Source organism: Thalassophryne amazonica, chromosome 6 (assembly GCF_902500255.1).
Source record: "Thalassophryne amazonica chromosome 6, fThaAma1.1, whole genome shotgun sequence".
NCBI classification, from domain to species: Eukaryota; Metazoa; Chordata; class Actinopteri; order Batrachoidiformes; family Batrachoididae; genus Thalassophryne; species Thalassophryne amazonica.
In genome coordinates, this window is record NC_047108.1 from 57692104 (window position 1) to 57707576 (window position 15473).

General features: G+C 39.8%; 1 protein-coding gene across 1 annotated transcript in view; it reads right to left on the reverse strand.

Moving 5' to 3' along the window:
- Nucleotides 1–344: 344 nt before the first annotated feature.
- Nucleotides 345–15473, reverse strand: part of chchd6a (coiled-coil-helix-coiled-coil-helix domain containing 6a) — a 315813-nt gene continuing 300684 nt past the window's right edge. Inside the window, exon 8 of the mRNA XM_034172200.1 lies at nucleotides 345–892. Within this exon, the coding sequence (XP_034028091.1) occupies nucleotides 869–892 (24 nt within the window). The 3' untranslated portion in view covers nucleotides 345–868. The remainder of the gene's footprint in view (nucleotides 893–15473) is intronic.

Below are 15473 nucleotides of genomic sequence, written 5' to 3' on the forward strand. Positions count from 1 at the left end.
ACATTGCATATTTCTGAATAAAAGCACTCGGAGATGACCACAGAAGGAAAATACTGTATAATTCAAATTCAAACAGAAAGACCGAACAGACATATTAAATAAAAATAAAACAGAATCAAAGGCGTGAACCATGACAGAGACCCAGATCAGTTTGATAATGTTTTCTACCCTGTTCATCCCAAGTCGGGCTATTTTTGCACCGACAACAGACATCTGAGTAAACAACACAAAACCCCTTGATATTTCATTTTAAATGATACATTTCTATTGAACAATTAATAAATCTTCAACAAGAAAAGCACTTTGAAACTAAAAGGAAGAACTTAAGAGACACAATAGTGTCGTGGGATGTGAACTGTTTAATAAAAATCAGAATAAATCACAAGGCAAGATTACCTGAGTTTATTCCTTTGTTTTAAAAAGCCATATAAATCTAAAGAACTCAGTCATAGGTCAAAACAAGGACAGCACCAACGCATCTGAGAAGCATTTTATCTTTTTCATTGCTACAAAATAATCCAAGGTTTGGACATAAACTGGATTTTACATTCTGACCCCGAATGCATCTTGACAGTTCAGTTCTTCAAATACCTTCTGTTGATCTTAAAAAATATTCAGTTGGAAATATTCTGACTCAAATGTTGAACTTAATATATTTACTCCATACAGCTTTCCAGTACAATGTAGCAGTGCAGAATAACAGCAACGATAATGGTGAATACTTTGGATAAATAACATGAGAAAAAGCAAGGCATGCTGACAGCAAATCAACTCTGTCAGAAATGAAAGTAAGAATGCAACAAGTGCCACTTTTAATGCCAAAGTAAAAATCTTACTATAACTGTTTTACCATTTTTCTTCCAACTCTTTATCCATGATTGACCAGCAGGTTCTAAAGGAGAGAGAGAGAAAGAGAGAGAGAAAAAAAATAGCATTAACACAGGTGAAGTCCTGTCATTCCTGCTGACTGGTTATATCCTAGTAGGTGAACAAACTAATTTTTTTTTTTCTTCCAAAATCCTTAACAGGTCAGACGGCATAACAGCAGAGACGGTCTTTGTTACGGAGAAAGGTAATCCTGTTAAGACACTGTCTGAACTTGTACTCCAAAGGCAGAGATCTCTCTAGCCCTCACTACGTGGTACATGGTGAATGGCTGCATGATGTGGGTGAGCCAAGTTTGTGCGTTTATAGTCACAGTGGTGAAAAGAAAAATTACCTTAAAAATTCTAGTGGTGCTACTGGCAAAAACTAGGATTCCTGTTTGTTTTTTAAATCTTTATGTGATCAGTGTTCTGTTAGGACTCCCATTTTTTTTCACTCTACATGCCCCTGAGGCCTTCTACAAAAAAACAGGTTTAACACAGATGTCACCATCTGCTCATTGAGAGAGAGAAGAAAAATCATTAATTGTAAAATTGGGCATATTTAATGAGTTAACTGTTTACTTTGTGCTTGTTAAGAATAAATGTCTCCATGTATCTGTGCTTTTCTGCACTGAGCATAAAGTACATTTTAGTCTAACTGTTGATCATTACTGTCACGGATGTACTGTGCAGTCATTTTCATGTGAAGGATGCCATAAATGTAATGAACAATGCTATAAAACATTTCCTTAATGTGAACTGTGCCATATTTTTGTGGTGTTGCGTAGCTCCACCAAAACAGAAAAAGCTGAGACAGATGTCCAATTAATAAATTTTATATTCACCTTGGTCAAATCTGGTCCACAACACAAATGCACAGACAGGCAGAAGACAGACAGACACACACACACCTTGGAGTCAGACGTGTGTCACGATTATGGATGACTAATGAGCAGTTCTCTGTGCGTAACGTGCATTACTTAGGAGGTGATGATCTAGTTTTTAAGCAATGGGCTTGAGACCAGAGGATCCTTGGTTCAAACCCCAGCCTGACTGGAATTTCACTAAGGGCCTTTGGGTAAGGTCCTTAATCTCCAAGTTGCTCCCAGCGTTTAGTGAGCACCTTGCATGGCAGCACCCTGACATCAGTGTGTGAATGTGTCTGTGTGAATGTGAGGCAGCATTGTAAAGCGCTTTGAGCTTCTCATTCAGATGGAAAAGCGCTATATCAACACAGTCCATTTGCCATTTACGCACATCCACTAATAGAATGCAGTATAATTAAAGCTGGGTGACATGACCAAATCTCATATTATACAAATAATGAAAGTTTATGAGTTCAATGCTACGAGTATTTCATAAAGTGAAAGCTGGAACAAACCATTCAACTCGGCTTCGCCTCGTTGAATGTTTGTTCCAGCTTTCACCGAATTAAATATTCGTTCCATTGAAAGAATGTACAAACATTCATTATTTGTTTTATATAACGACTAAAATAGATCCTTGTCATTTGCTATTTTATTAAATTATAAACAACAGAAAAGGGACCTACATTTTGGTGTTCCACTGTAACGTGTAGTCCAGTGATGATGTGCACTGACTTTGGACTTCCATGAAAAAGAAAAAAAAAGAAAAAAAAAAAAAGACTGTGTAGTTCCTCAGTCCAGCCAAAAATCACATCAGCGTTTCATGTGAACAGGTCTTCATGCATCCAGACGGCTTACAGCGGAGTGGATTTTGTGTATGCGTGTATGTTACAAGCAGCATCAGTTAGCTCAATCAAAATATCATGTCGTTGTCCCCCGCACGCACACACATGCAACTGGGTCGGTCGACTGTGTACATCCTCATAGCAGCCAAAAAACAAACAAAATAAATCACATCAGAAATGAGTCCAGCTTTTCTTCTCTCTTCCTGCTAACAGCCAGCAAGCACAGTGTATATATATATATATATATATATATATATATATATATATATATATATATATATATATGTTAAGGATTTTATATATATATATGTTATCACTGTTAAACATTTGTACCTTTTGTCTTCTTTCTGATGAGAACGGTGTTGTGCTGTTTGCACCTAACCCCGAGAATGTATGTGTTATTCAACCTTGTTTTAGCATGCTGGGGTCAATCTGAACTGGGAATGAGAAGCTGGATGTACTTATTATTATTCTGATTGTGATGTGATGCTTAGTGTTCCAGGCAGATGCAGAACAGCTGATAACTGCTAACAAGATGTGCTGACCTTCGACGATAAGAGAAAAAGAAAGAAACTGTTTTGCTTACAGCTGCACTTATTGACGTGTGTGTTTATGTTACGGGAAGAAACTTGTCTTGCGTCATTCCCCCCACCCTTAGGACAAGTTTTTGTTTATGTGATGAGGGATTCATTAATAAAAAGAGCGAAGCGCAGGCCAGACTTTAGTGTAGCGTTGGTGTATAGCCTGACTGCACTCCGCGCGTAAAATTTGACTTTCTGTCTCACTGGTGGTTCTTGACTCTGTTTGTCTTATCAAAGGTTTTAAGAATGTTTGGAGGAGAAAATACCCAACAATATATATATATATATATATGTGTGTGTGTGTGTGTGTGTGTGTGTGTGTGAATTAGCAACGCCAGTTAGCTCAATCAAATTGTGTCTCGGGAAAGTCGTTGTCCCCCGCGCGCACACATGGAACCTGGTCGGCGCTTGTGCATGTGTGTACTTCCAAAAAAAGACTGTGTACGTCCTCAGTGCAGCGAAAAACAAAATCACATCAGAAATTAGTTCAGCTTTTCTTTCTCCCTGCTAATAGCCTCCAGACAGCACAGTGGATTTGCTTTGTGTGTGCGTGCACGTCCTCGTGCACGCGAGCGTTTGTGTGTGTGCACAGAGTGCAATGGTACCAAACGTATGGAACCAAAATGCACTCTAAATGGAACCAAGCCGCACTCTAAATGCAATGCAACACAAATGGAATGAATTAATCCATGTCATGTGACAGACAAAGCACCAACCAAATGACAAGGATCCACTCAGCCGTTATATATGATATGATACATTTTCCATAAATTCAATTAACAGTTCATATATAATAACCATATGGAAAAGCATCCCGTGTTTACATTTTTTAATCTGCATTTTAAGAGTGGAATTTCTACAAATATCTTCAATTTTCTTGATTGAACATGTACAAATTATAAATAAGACAATAGGCTCTTAATAATTAATGTAAATAACAATAAATTATATATATATATATATATATATATATATATAATATATATATATATATATCGTTTGCACTGGGATACCAATTAAACAAGTGTAAATTATAAAGAAGACAATAAAATCTAAATAATTATTGTAAGTAACAACTGAATCAACTTCCCATAGATACGTACACACAACAAATCTAAAAATCAACAAAAACAATGAACTAGGGGAATGGAAGTAGGTGTTGGTGTTTATTATGAACAAGAAAATGCAAATCATTGACCAAATGATTTAGTCTATCCCCCTGCACATACTCCCCTGAAGTTGCAACCACCAAATCATGCATTTACACCCCAAAATGGTGCCTGGCAATGAGGCAATGACAAAGAGCATGTAAACCAATGAAGAAAGCTATTTTACAAGCATTTTCCTTAATCCTACACAAAAATAATATGACAGGAACACCGTAGATATTATGAGGTTTGAATAATGTATTTTTTTTTCCCCATAATGGTCCGTTAAATGGACCATAGCTTTCTTTATTGGTTTACAGGCTCTTTTAATTTAATTATGCAAAATAATACTACCCTGTACCATACGATAGGCTAAACAGTGCAGCGGCTAAGAGAATACTTAGAGCAAAATCATGCAAATGGTGATCCAAGCACCAAAGTTGGCACAAATACTCTTTAGACATTACTGACTGGCCACTTGAATTTTCAATAGGCGGCCAGGTAGGGGTCAAATAAAGAATTACACAGGGGTCAAAATTAAAAATGCTCAAATCATTTTGAAAACTACACCACATTAGTTGTCTGATCGTAAAAAATTCCAAAAAGGTGTAATTTGGACTATCTCTGACTGAATGATCAGGAGTTATGGGGTAAAAACAGCAAAAATGGTGACAAAGGTCAGTGTCAGTTTGTACAGGGGTCAAAAGTTTATGTTGCTCCAATTTTGGTAACTAACTAATTAGCAACTAATTAGTTGAGGTAACAGGGTTTTAAAAAGCAATAGTTTGGACCATGTATCATGCTTAGTTATCAAGTTACGGAGTAACATATGTCACATGTTATAGAATCCAATGGACGTTGACCTTGTTTGACCTTTACTTTGGAGACCAAACATTCAGCACAATCAAAACTATTCCATTTATTAATCCTATTCGCTGGATATGACTGTAAGATATATTGCACAAGATGTTATTAATAGAATAATAGTAATAGAATAACATGCTTTTGGACAGGAATTTGCTTTTGGGAGGAATTATACAGTCTGTCACAGGTAGGAAAGACCTCCTATGGCATCCTGTGTTGAATGTCAGTGGTCGCAGTCTACGACTGAAGGTGCTCTGACAGGACACCATTGTGGCATGCAGAGGGTGGGAGGTGTTGTCCAGGAGCAGCTTCCTCAGCATCCTCCTCTCTGACACCTCCATCATAGACTCCAGCTCAACCCCCAGGACAGAGTCAGCTCTCCCGATGAACTTGATGAGTCTGTTCGTGTCAGCTGCCTTCAGCCTGGAGCACCAGCACACTACAGTATAGAAGATAACGCTGGAGACCAATGAGTGACAAAACATCTGCAACATATTCTGCAGACACTGAAAGATCGGAGCCTACTGAGGAAGTACAGTCGGCTCTGACCTTTCTTATACACAGCATCTATGTTTACGGCCCAGTCCAGTTTTTTTGTCTATGTGGACTCCCAGTCACTTGTAGTAGTCCACAAACACCTCGGTTACATTAATGGTATCTGGGTTTGGGCAGGTCTTTAGTCTTCTGAAGTACACCATCAGCTCCTTCGTCTTAGATACCTTGAGCTGCAGGTGGTTGAGTCTGCAACACTCTACAAACCTGTCCACCACAACTCCTGTACTCAGTCTCTTGGTCACTGTCAATGCAGCCCACAATGGCAGAGTCTTCCGAAAACTTCTGCAGGTAGCAGAACTGTAACCAGAACCTTATGTCTGAGGTGTAGAGTGTGAACAGGAAGGGAGACAGGACCGTCCCCTATGGTGCCCCCGTGCTGCTCTTGATAGTGTTGGATGTAATGTCCTCAAGCCTCACATACTGTGGCCAGCCTCTGAGGTAGTTGGTAATCCAGGCCACCAGTGGAGCCTCCACCTTCATGTCACAGAGCTTATTGCTGAGCAGGTCAGACCGGATGGTGTTGAACGCTGTGGAGAAGTCAAATAACATGACTCTCAAAGTGCTCCTTGCCACCTCCAGGTGAGAATAAACTCTGTGCAGCATGAAGATGATAGCATCCTCCACTCCCCTGTTGGGCTGGTACACAAACTGCAGGGGTTCCAGTGATGACTCAACGACTGTGTGGAGGTGCCTTAGGACGAGCCTCTCCAGTGACTTCATACCATGTGATGTTATGGCCCAGTCACACGGCACTTAACGAAGGGCAATGAAGCCCCGACAAAACAAGAAAACTGGACTTTCATTGACTATCGATGGCATTGTTTAACCTTTGCTCAGCTTCACTGCTGCAGCGGTTGCTTCGTCAGGATTTTTAAACTGTTGAAAAATCTGAATGAAGGGCAACAAAAACCTCAATTCATTTTGCTGTCATTCTGGATGGCTTGTTATCGTTTGCTTAGTTTTTGTAACGTTAACCTTTCGTTTGACTTCGTTCAGTCAGCTGAATGTTTTCATACAGTACAAAAAAGGGTTTTTGAGCACTTTTGTGGAGGAGCTGCAGCTGTGTGCTGCTGTGTGTGGTGTGGGGCTTCTACCACTGCGTGTGATGTGGCGAGAGCTGCCAGTCATCCCGTGGTGCTGGCCTGCCAGGAAGATCACTGGCCTGCCGTGATCGTGGTGTTGGCCATGAGTAGAGAGTTGCTGCACAAAAGTCTGGCCAGAGCTGCAGCATTCTGTCCATGAGTTCTGAAGGGCTTGCTGTCCTCCAGCCTCCGCAGACAGAAGAGCCTGCTGCCCCTTTCAGCATCTGACAGTTCAAAAGTTTTGAGGAAATGATCCTTCATCACTGTGTATTGCACGACTTTGATCTGCGCACTTGTACGCACGTCATCATGACGATCCCACCCGCTGTGTTCCCAGGTGGACTCTGTGCTTTGTACTACCTGCAGCCACGCGCTCTGCACTGGACACTGTATATGTAAAATAATTATTTTGTGGCAGATTAATCATTTCCTCTGCAAGATTTCTGCTGAAAATGGCTCTAATCTTCCTGAATCACAGAGGAGCTCACCAGCCGGAGCCGTCCCTGCACGCGCTGGAGAAAGCATTTGGAGCCATCTAAAGGTAATTGTACTGTTTACATAGTCAAGGCTTGGTAAAACAGTTGCATGTTCTTTCCTTCTTGTGTGCAGTTGTAAAAGTATGTTTATGAGAGATTTAACATCTTGTTAGAAGTAGTTTAGAGAAACGTGACTTTGAGCCATCAAAGAGAGAGACAGGGTTTGTCTCTCTCTCTCTCTCTCTCCATCTGTCTCATATACTCGCATTTCAGGTGTACAGACAGCGATTAGAGTTTTGGTATTTGAGAGATATGAGAAATATTTGGCATGTTTGCAGTGTGTATAATTTTGGTGCCGTATTTACCGTGTGTGGTGGGGTCACTGGGGTGTGTGGGTTTTTTTTTTGAATGAGGCATCTTATGAATGTTGAACGAGTCCTTCAGGTTTGCTTCTCGTCAGGACACCTGTTTTAAAGCTGCGATCAACCCACAATACAAAAATAATGGTAACGCACAGTGACTCAGAAGTAACTTTAACATTAACATTACCATTACATTAACATACATAACTTTAACATTACCGACGTGTTAGATTGCTCGTTACTGGAAAAAAGATGTCAGATTAGTGTAACGCGTTACTAAGTAATGCGTTACCGGCATCACTACCTCCCACAATCAAAAAACATGCTTATTTAGGGTCTGTTTCTTTCTCTGCCACCGAACAAGGCAATGTCTCCACATCTGGAGTTGGTCCATGGGCACTGGATGGTGGCTGCGCACTGCTCCTAGTGGTTGAATTGTGTCTAAGTGCAATTAGGATGGGTTAAATGCAGAGGACAAATTTCACTGTATGTAGAATAACAATAATGGTTGTATTCTATTGATCAACACCCAAAACAATATTCTCTTCCTCCAGTACTGGCTTGTTTGTGCAAACAACTAGGATGCGATGATGATGTCGGATTTCTCAGCCAATCAACTTCTGATGTTCAGATGGAGTACAAAGTGATCCTCTTTTTGTACGGCGGAGTTTGAAAAGAGGGCTGGACAATCAAGACCTCTTGTCCCTTATGAATTAGATGGAACCTGAGGCATCCAATACATTCCATGAAGAGCGATAAAATGCATGAGTAATGTCGCAAATGAGGGGAGCGAGATTTAAACAGCAATTAATGATGCACTGCTTCGTGTGTTCTGAAAACATGTTTTAAAACTTTCTCACATCGGGCTATAAAAGGAGAAGCACTGACATGCTGCACCCAGTCTTAAAGGGAGGAGCACACATATGTATGTTGCATCCTGCCTTAATGGGTTAATCACCAGTGATGAGCAGTCTCATGCCAGTTGTTTGTTGCTGCATCTGGAAAAAAGTTACACCCAGAACAAGTTCTTCACTGTGAAAATGAGCTTGATGTTGGCCTTTTGAAGAACCTTGGAATCGACAAGCACAAATTCTTTGGATTGCCTTACCGCTTCAAGGTTTTGATTGTTTGTAACAAATTTATGTGAGAGCACAGGATTTAAATCAAGCTCTCTCTGTGCAATTAACGTAAGGTTGCGCAATGTTGCTTTTCATGCTGTCAAAACCTTTTCTGTTCTGATAGACAGAGCACTGGTCGGGTTTCAAGCATGTACTTTAAGGGCTGGAAAATAGAGGCTGCACTTATTGGATGCATTTTGTGCTGCATGTGTCTTGCCAAAAAAAAAAAAGAATTTTTTTTTTTTTTATCATGGACAGGGATGTTAAAAAAAAGGTATAATTAAGCTCATTGGCAAAATAATTTAAAATGTGCATTCATCTACCGTTTACATTACCACTGTAACTGCTTTGAGAGGAGTGCTTTCTTTCACAGGCACATTCTGTTCACACAGACCCACACTGCAATCAAGTGTTAATATTATACAAGCTATAACAAGAGAGACAGTCATTTAAACTTGATAATTGCTTTCACCAAGTGCAACACTCACAAAAAACTATCATGTTTTGTTTTACAGCAACGAATCATTGTACATTTATTTTCTTATGTGAATATGCGTAATAGGACTAGGTGTTAAATACCTATTTTCTTATGTGATAAATATATTGTGTTTTAACTTCTGATATGTTGAAACTAGTATTTTCAATTAACACAGAGTTTAAATGATTTGCAAATCACATTTTGTTTTTATTTACAAGTTAGAAATTGTCTGAACTATTATTTTTAGTCTTTGGAAAACTGATTTGTATTGGTGCAAATGAAGCCCTGCAGCCCACATGAAATGGTGACATGCGCTGCACCAACTGAAGGACGGGGCTGCACGGAGCTGAAACCTGCTGGTAGAGACAGTGTGTGTGTTTTTATGCGGGTGTGTGTAGACAGCACATGTATGAGATAAGCACTGTGGAGATTGTTCCAGCTGTGAAACTCAAACCATTAAAACCACAGTAAAGCACTGAGAGCCGGATGATCAATACAGCTGCCCTCTTCTGTTCTATCATCTCATTTGTGCTTCCATCTGCTCTCCTCTACTGCCCTTCTAAACTTTTAGCCTCCTGATTTTTCCCTACATCAGCTTCTTCCACTATGCTCCTTTTTATGACATTCATTGAGCACACTCAGTGTTAAAAAAATTAATATGATTCGTTAAAAGCAAAGCTTGGTACATACCGCCCATTTCAATGAAATGTCTGATTTCCTCACAAATAAAGAATAAATCACTTGTCTAGATCTATTTTTCACTATCCTTTTGTCATTTATAATATAATGCAATGCTAAAATACCCTCGGCTGTATACACATTGTGTTTTTTATAATTTGCAGTTGTTTAATTAAGATCCGATTGTGTTATGTACAATTTGTACATGTTCAATAAAGCCCTTCTATCAATAACAATAAGAGCGAACATTGTGCAATGCAAGGAATACAGTGGGGCAAAAAAGTATTTAGGCAGTCCCTGATTGTGCAAGTTCTCCTACTTATAAAGATGAGAGAGGTCTGTAATTTTCATCATAGGTACAGTACACTTCAACTATGAGAGACAAAATGAGAAAAAAATTCCAGGAAATCACACTGTAGGATTTTTAAAGAATCTATTTATAAATTATGGTGAAAAATAAGTATTTGGTCACCCACAAACAAGCAAGATTTATGGCTTGCACAGACCTGTAACTTCTTCTTTAAAAAGCTCTTATGTCCTCTACCTGTTACCTGTATTAATGGCACCTGTTGGAAGTTGTTATCTGTATAAAAGACGCCTATCAACAGCCTCAAACAGTCAGACTCCAAACTCAACCATGGCCAAGACCAAAGAGCTGTTGAAAGACACCAGGAAGAAAATTGTAGATGTGCACCAGGCTGGGAAGAGTGAATCTACAATAGTCAAGCAGGTTGGTGTGAATAAATCAACTGTGGGAGCAATTGTAAGAAAATGGAAGACATACAAGACCACCGATAATCTCCCTCGATCTGGGGCTCCACGCAAATTATGGTGGAAAATAAGTATTTGGTCAATAACAAAAGTTCAACTCAATAGTTTGTAACATAATCTTTGTTGGCAATGACAGAGGTCAAATGTTTCCTGTAAGTCTTCAACAGGTTTGCACACACTGTAGCTGGTATTCTGGCCCATTCCTCCAAGCAGATCTCCTCTGGAGCAGTGATGTTTTGGGGCTGTCGCTGGGCAACACAGACTTTCAACTCCCTCCACAAATTTTCTATGGGGTTGAGGTATGGAGACTGGGTAGGCCACTCCAAGACCTTGAAATGCTTTTTACGGAGCCACTCCTTCATTGCCCGAGTGGTGTGTTTGGGATCATTGTCATGCTGGAAGACCCAGCCACATTGCATCTTCAATGATGGAAGGAAGCTTTGGCTTAAAATCTCATGATACATGGCCACGTTCATTCTTCCCTTAACACCTATCAGTCGTCCTGTCCCCTTTGCAGAAAAACTGCCCCAAAGCATAATGTTTCCACCCCCATGCTTCATAGTAGATATGTCTTGGAATGCAACTCAGCATTCTTCTTCCTCCAAACACGACAAATTGACTTTTTACCGAAATGTTCTATTTTGGTTTCATCTGACCACATGATATTCTCCCAATCCTCTTCTGGATGTCCATATGCTCTATGGCAAACTTCAGACGGGCCTGGACATGTACTGGCTTAAGCAGGGGGACATGTCTGGCACTGCAGGATTTGAGTCCCTCTCTGCGTAGTGTGTAGCCTTTGTTACTTTGGTCCCAGCTCTCTGCAGGTCATTCATCAGGTCCCTCCGTGTAGTTCTGGGAGATTTGTTCACCGTTCTCATGATAATTTTGACCTCACGGGATGACATTTTGTGTGGAGCCCCAGATCAAGGGAGACTATCAATGGTCTTGTATGTCTTCCATTTTCTTTCAATTGCTCCCACAGTTGATTTATTCACACCAACCTGCTTGACTATTGTAGATTCACTCTTCCCAGCCTGGTGCACATCTACAATTTTCTTCCTGGTGTCCTTCGACAGCTCTTTGGTCTTGGCCATGGTTGAGTTTGGAGTCTGACTGTTTGAGGCTGTGGATAGGTGTCTTTTATACAGATAATGAGTTGCAACAGATGCCATTAATACAGGTAACAGGTGGAGGAAGGTCAGAAGAGCTTCTTAAAGACGTTGTTACAGCTCTGTGAGAGCCAGAAATCTTGCTTGTTTGTGGATGACCAAATACTTATTTTCCACCATGGTTTACAATTAAATTCTTTACAAATCCTACAATGTGAATTTTTGGATTTTTTTTTTTCTCAATTTGTCTCTCACAGTTCAAGTGTACCAATGTTGAAAATGACAGACCTCTCTCATCTTTCTAAGTAGGAGAACTTGCACAATCAGGGACTGACTAAATACTTTTTGGCCCCACCGTATCTATTCTTAACAGTAATTTAATTTAATCCTCTGTAATCTATGCATGGATCCAGGGACTTATCTTTCTTTTCTGTATTTGCAGATCACCCTCTGTGCATTTGCAGGTATTAATGAGACAAATCTCACTCCATAGGATGTTAGCTTTGAGCAGTGGTGGGCACAGATAACCAAAAAATTAACTTCAATAACAGATAATCAGATAACTGAAAAGTTATCTTCGATAAAGCGCAAACGATAAACCACCCCAAAATGTATCGGAAGTTACAGATAACCAGCATTGTCTCCGGTACACTTGCAACTACTAAACAAACTGATTTTGAGTTTTAACACAATGATCGCTTTTGGAAGGACCAAAGGCAACAGCAGACCCAGCCTGCTACCCAACAGCTACCAGCCTGTGAAGTCACCATGCTAACATCCGTGAAATGTATTGTAAATAAGTTTAGAGGTGTTATTAGGTTGTAAAAATAATGTTTACAGTTTTAGAAGTGTTTATTTCTCACTAGTTTTTACAAAATATATGAGAAACATGTATATAAACACATACAATGAAGTGTTTTTGGAGAGACCAGCCACTGACATCACGGTGGAGCTCTACTCTGACTGGCTGTCATGCCTGCCACTCAAAAACAAAACTGAATAGATTAAAACAGAATGTGAATTTTAACCTCTTAAAATACCTCTTAAAATAGGTTAGCCATCTTTGAACTGGTCTGTGTCCCAAGAATGTTCCCTGTAATTTTGAGGACTCTGGCAGTAATAGGACTGGACTTAGGCTGAGCACAGATATATGGACAGATGGACAGACGGCCGCAAAGTCTTTGCAATACCTGATGGACATATTTGACGGGCTTGGGTCAAAATATGTTCCTTGTATGTGTGGCACAGCAAAAAAAAAATAAACAAAACTGATGTGATGTGCAAGGTTGGTTTTCCATATTAACCACACGGACAATAATTTACTTAATTGAAACATTATTTATATTAAAACAGAAATCTCTGGCTCTCATAGAAGCTTTAAAAAGTTTACATCTATATCATAGAACACTTCCTGTTTCTTGCACAAAAATCTTCCACAATAAGTGCACGGAACAAACAGATGATGAGAAAACCATTGTGAAAACTCATTCTTTTTTGCTTTTTACAATATTCTGAGGGTCATGGAATTCATTTATTTTGGTGGGCCTTAATAAAGTTTATAGTAACTTCTTGATCCATCTTTGCCAATCGTGAGCAAACTTGAGCAACTTTAAATTGGGATCCAGTTTTTGAACTGTTCAAAAATTTCATCCAGATTCTCAAAAGTGTTGATAATACGTGGTAACTTCTGGGTAATTGCAGTCTTAACGGCTCCAATAATGTTCAAACATCTTTAAACGGGGTATTCGGAGTGACTACGGCTTGAAACGTCTTTGCGCATGGTCCATCGGGGTAAAAATTCGAAGCTGACGCAGCGTTTGTTGCATTTTTCATTCAAAGTTGAACAGCTTGATTATGTCTGGCCGAGGGCGCACCTCCTTTCTTTCGTTTTCGGGGCATGTTGCCAGGTCTGCACTTTAAAAGCCAGCCTATTAGGAGGCAATCCACATTAAACAGTTTCATCCCTTTGCACTTTTTTGGATTGTGTGCAATTGTAGTAGGATGGCACCCTGTGGAATAGCGCTGTAATGTGGGAAAGAGACGCAGATCAACAAGAAGCTCATGTCACAGATACTCTGTATGAGAAAATGTAACACACTCAGATGAGTGATGGATGGCGACAGTGGTACAAACAAAACTAACTGGAAATTTGATTCTGAAAAGTGGTGTCAGTCCACCTATATTGGAAACACTATTCTAACATATGCAACCTGATGGATTTCCCAGCTGTTCCTCTCATATAAGATCTATCCTGTGTTAAGTTTGTCACTGACTGAGAAGACATCAACACTGCTCCCAGATAACACATTGGTATGCAGGATTTTACTGTTTTCATTTCATGTGGCTCGCTCAGCACAACAGAGCGACAGAGGGAGTGCAGAGAGAAGAGCACAACACAGCAGGCGGTAAAAGACAAAAACAAATAATAACCAGAGTGCCAGGAGAAGTGGAAGAGCAGCAGAGGTCTGCCTGTTCTCCATTCTACCTGACCCAGCCTGGGAGCCTCAACTCAATTGAAAATCTATTTTATCTTATGACTGCCAGGCAGGCAATTTGGGCCTTCCAACTGCAGTGATGAAAGTGGGCCATGAAAAAAAAAACCTGAAAATTTTTTGGCAAGGCCTGAAACCCTGGGTGGGGGGTCCGGTGGTTCTTCCCCTAGGAAAAAAATAGAAATTTCAGATGCATTATGGTGCATTTAAACGTCTGTTTACCAACATTAAAAAAAAAAAATTGTTGGGTCAGGTCAATTTTTCCACTCCAGTCTTTTCACACAGTTTGTATTCTGCAACTTATAATGCACACAGATGCATCTCTGAGCATATCAAAGAGACATGTTTGTTTTGGAGCTGAACAGTTCACATTAAAGTGTCTGGGTCAAAATGTCCCACATCATCTTTGTATACAAACTCTGCACAGACATTCCGCTACATATCAAAGTGTCCAGATTTTACACACCAGTTCATGACCTTAGATGAGGAAAAGTCACAACATTTCACGAAGAAAAGAAAGGATAACCAGTACTTTGGTTGTGTGAAATGCAAGAATTAGATCTGCAGAAAGCACACAGTTACATTCTGTCTGAAGAAAACTGAAAATGTTGAAGGTTGAAAATGTGAGAAAATGGGGCAAATTAAATGGAAAAAAGTGTTAACTAAAGTATTACCTTTAACTAAATAGTTAGAGGAATATATTCACTACACACTTGATTACCAGCTTTTTAAATTTCAACTTAATTCTAATTTATATATGTGTATCACAATCTTCAAGATCTGATACCTACAATTTAATTCCACAGTATGTGGTGAGTAGCTTACTGCCTCCGTACGGATGTGGTTAATTCAATAGTAATTGAATGAAAATGTGCTGCTTTGAATCCGTACTGAGGCAGTACTCACAATGTGCGTCATCTGTATTGCTGTTGAATCTGCAGCCTGACCACAGCGAAAGTTCTGCATGCAATAAAACCTCTACGGCGTGTCTGCGTGTGTCTACGTGCTCCTAAATTCGTACTGAGGCAGTACTGACAACGTACGGCTCTCCAAATTTAGCCCACATTTTTGCAAGTAGACTGCACGCACGTGCAAGTACGGCGGGTTGTGACCACGGCTTAAACGATGATTCAAAAAAAGTCGGGTCGCTCATTTGGCTAAAACCATTATTTCAGTAAG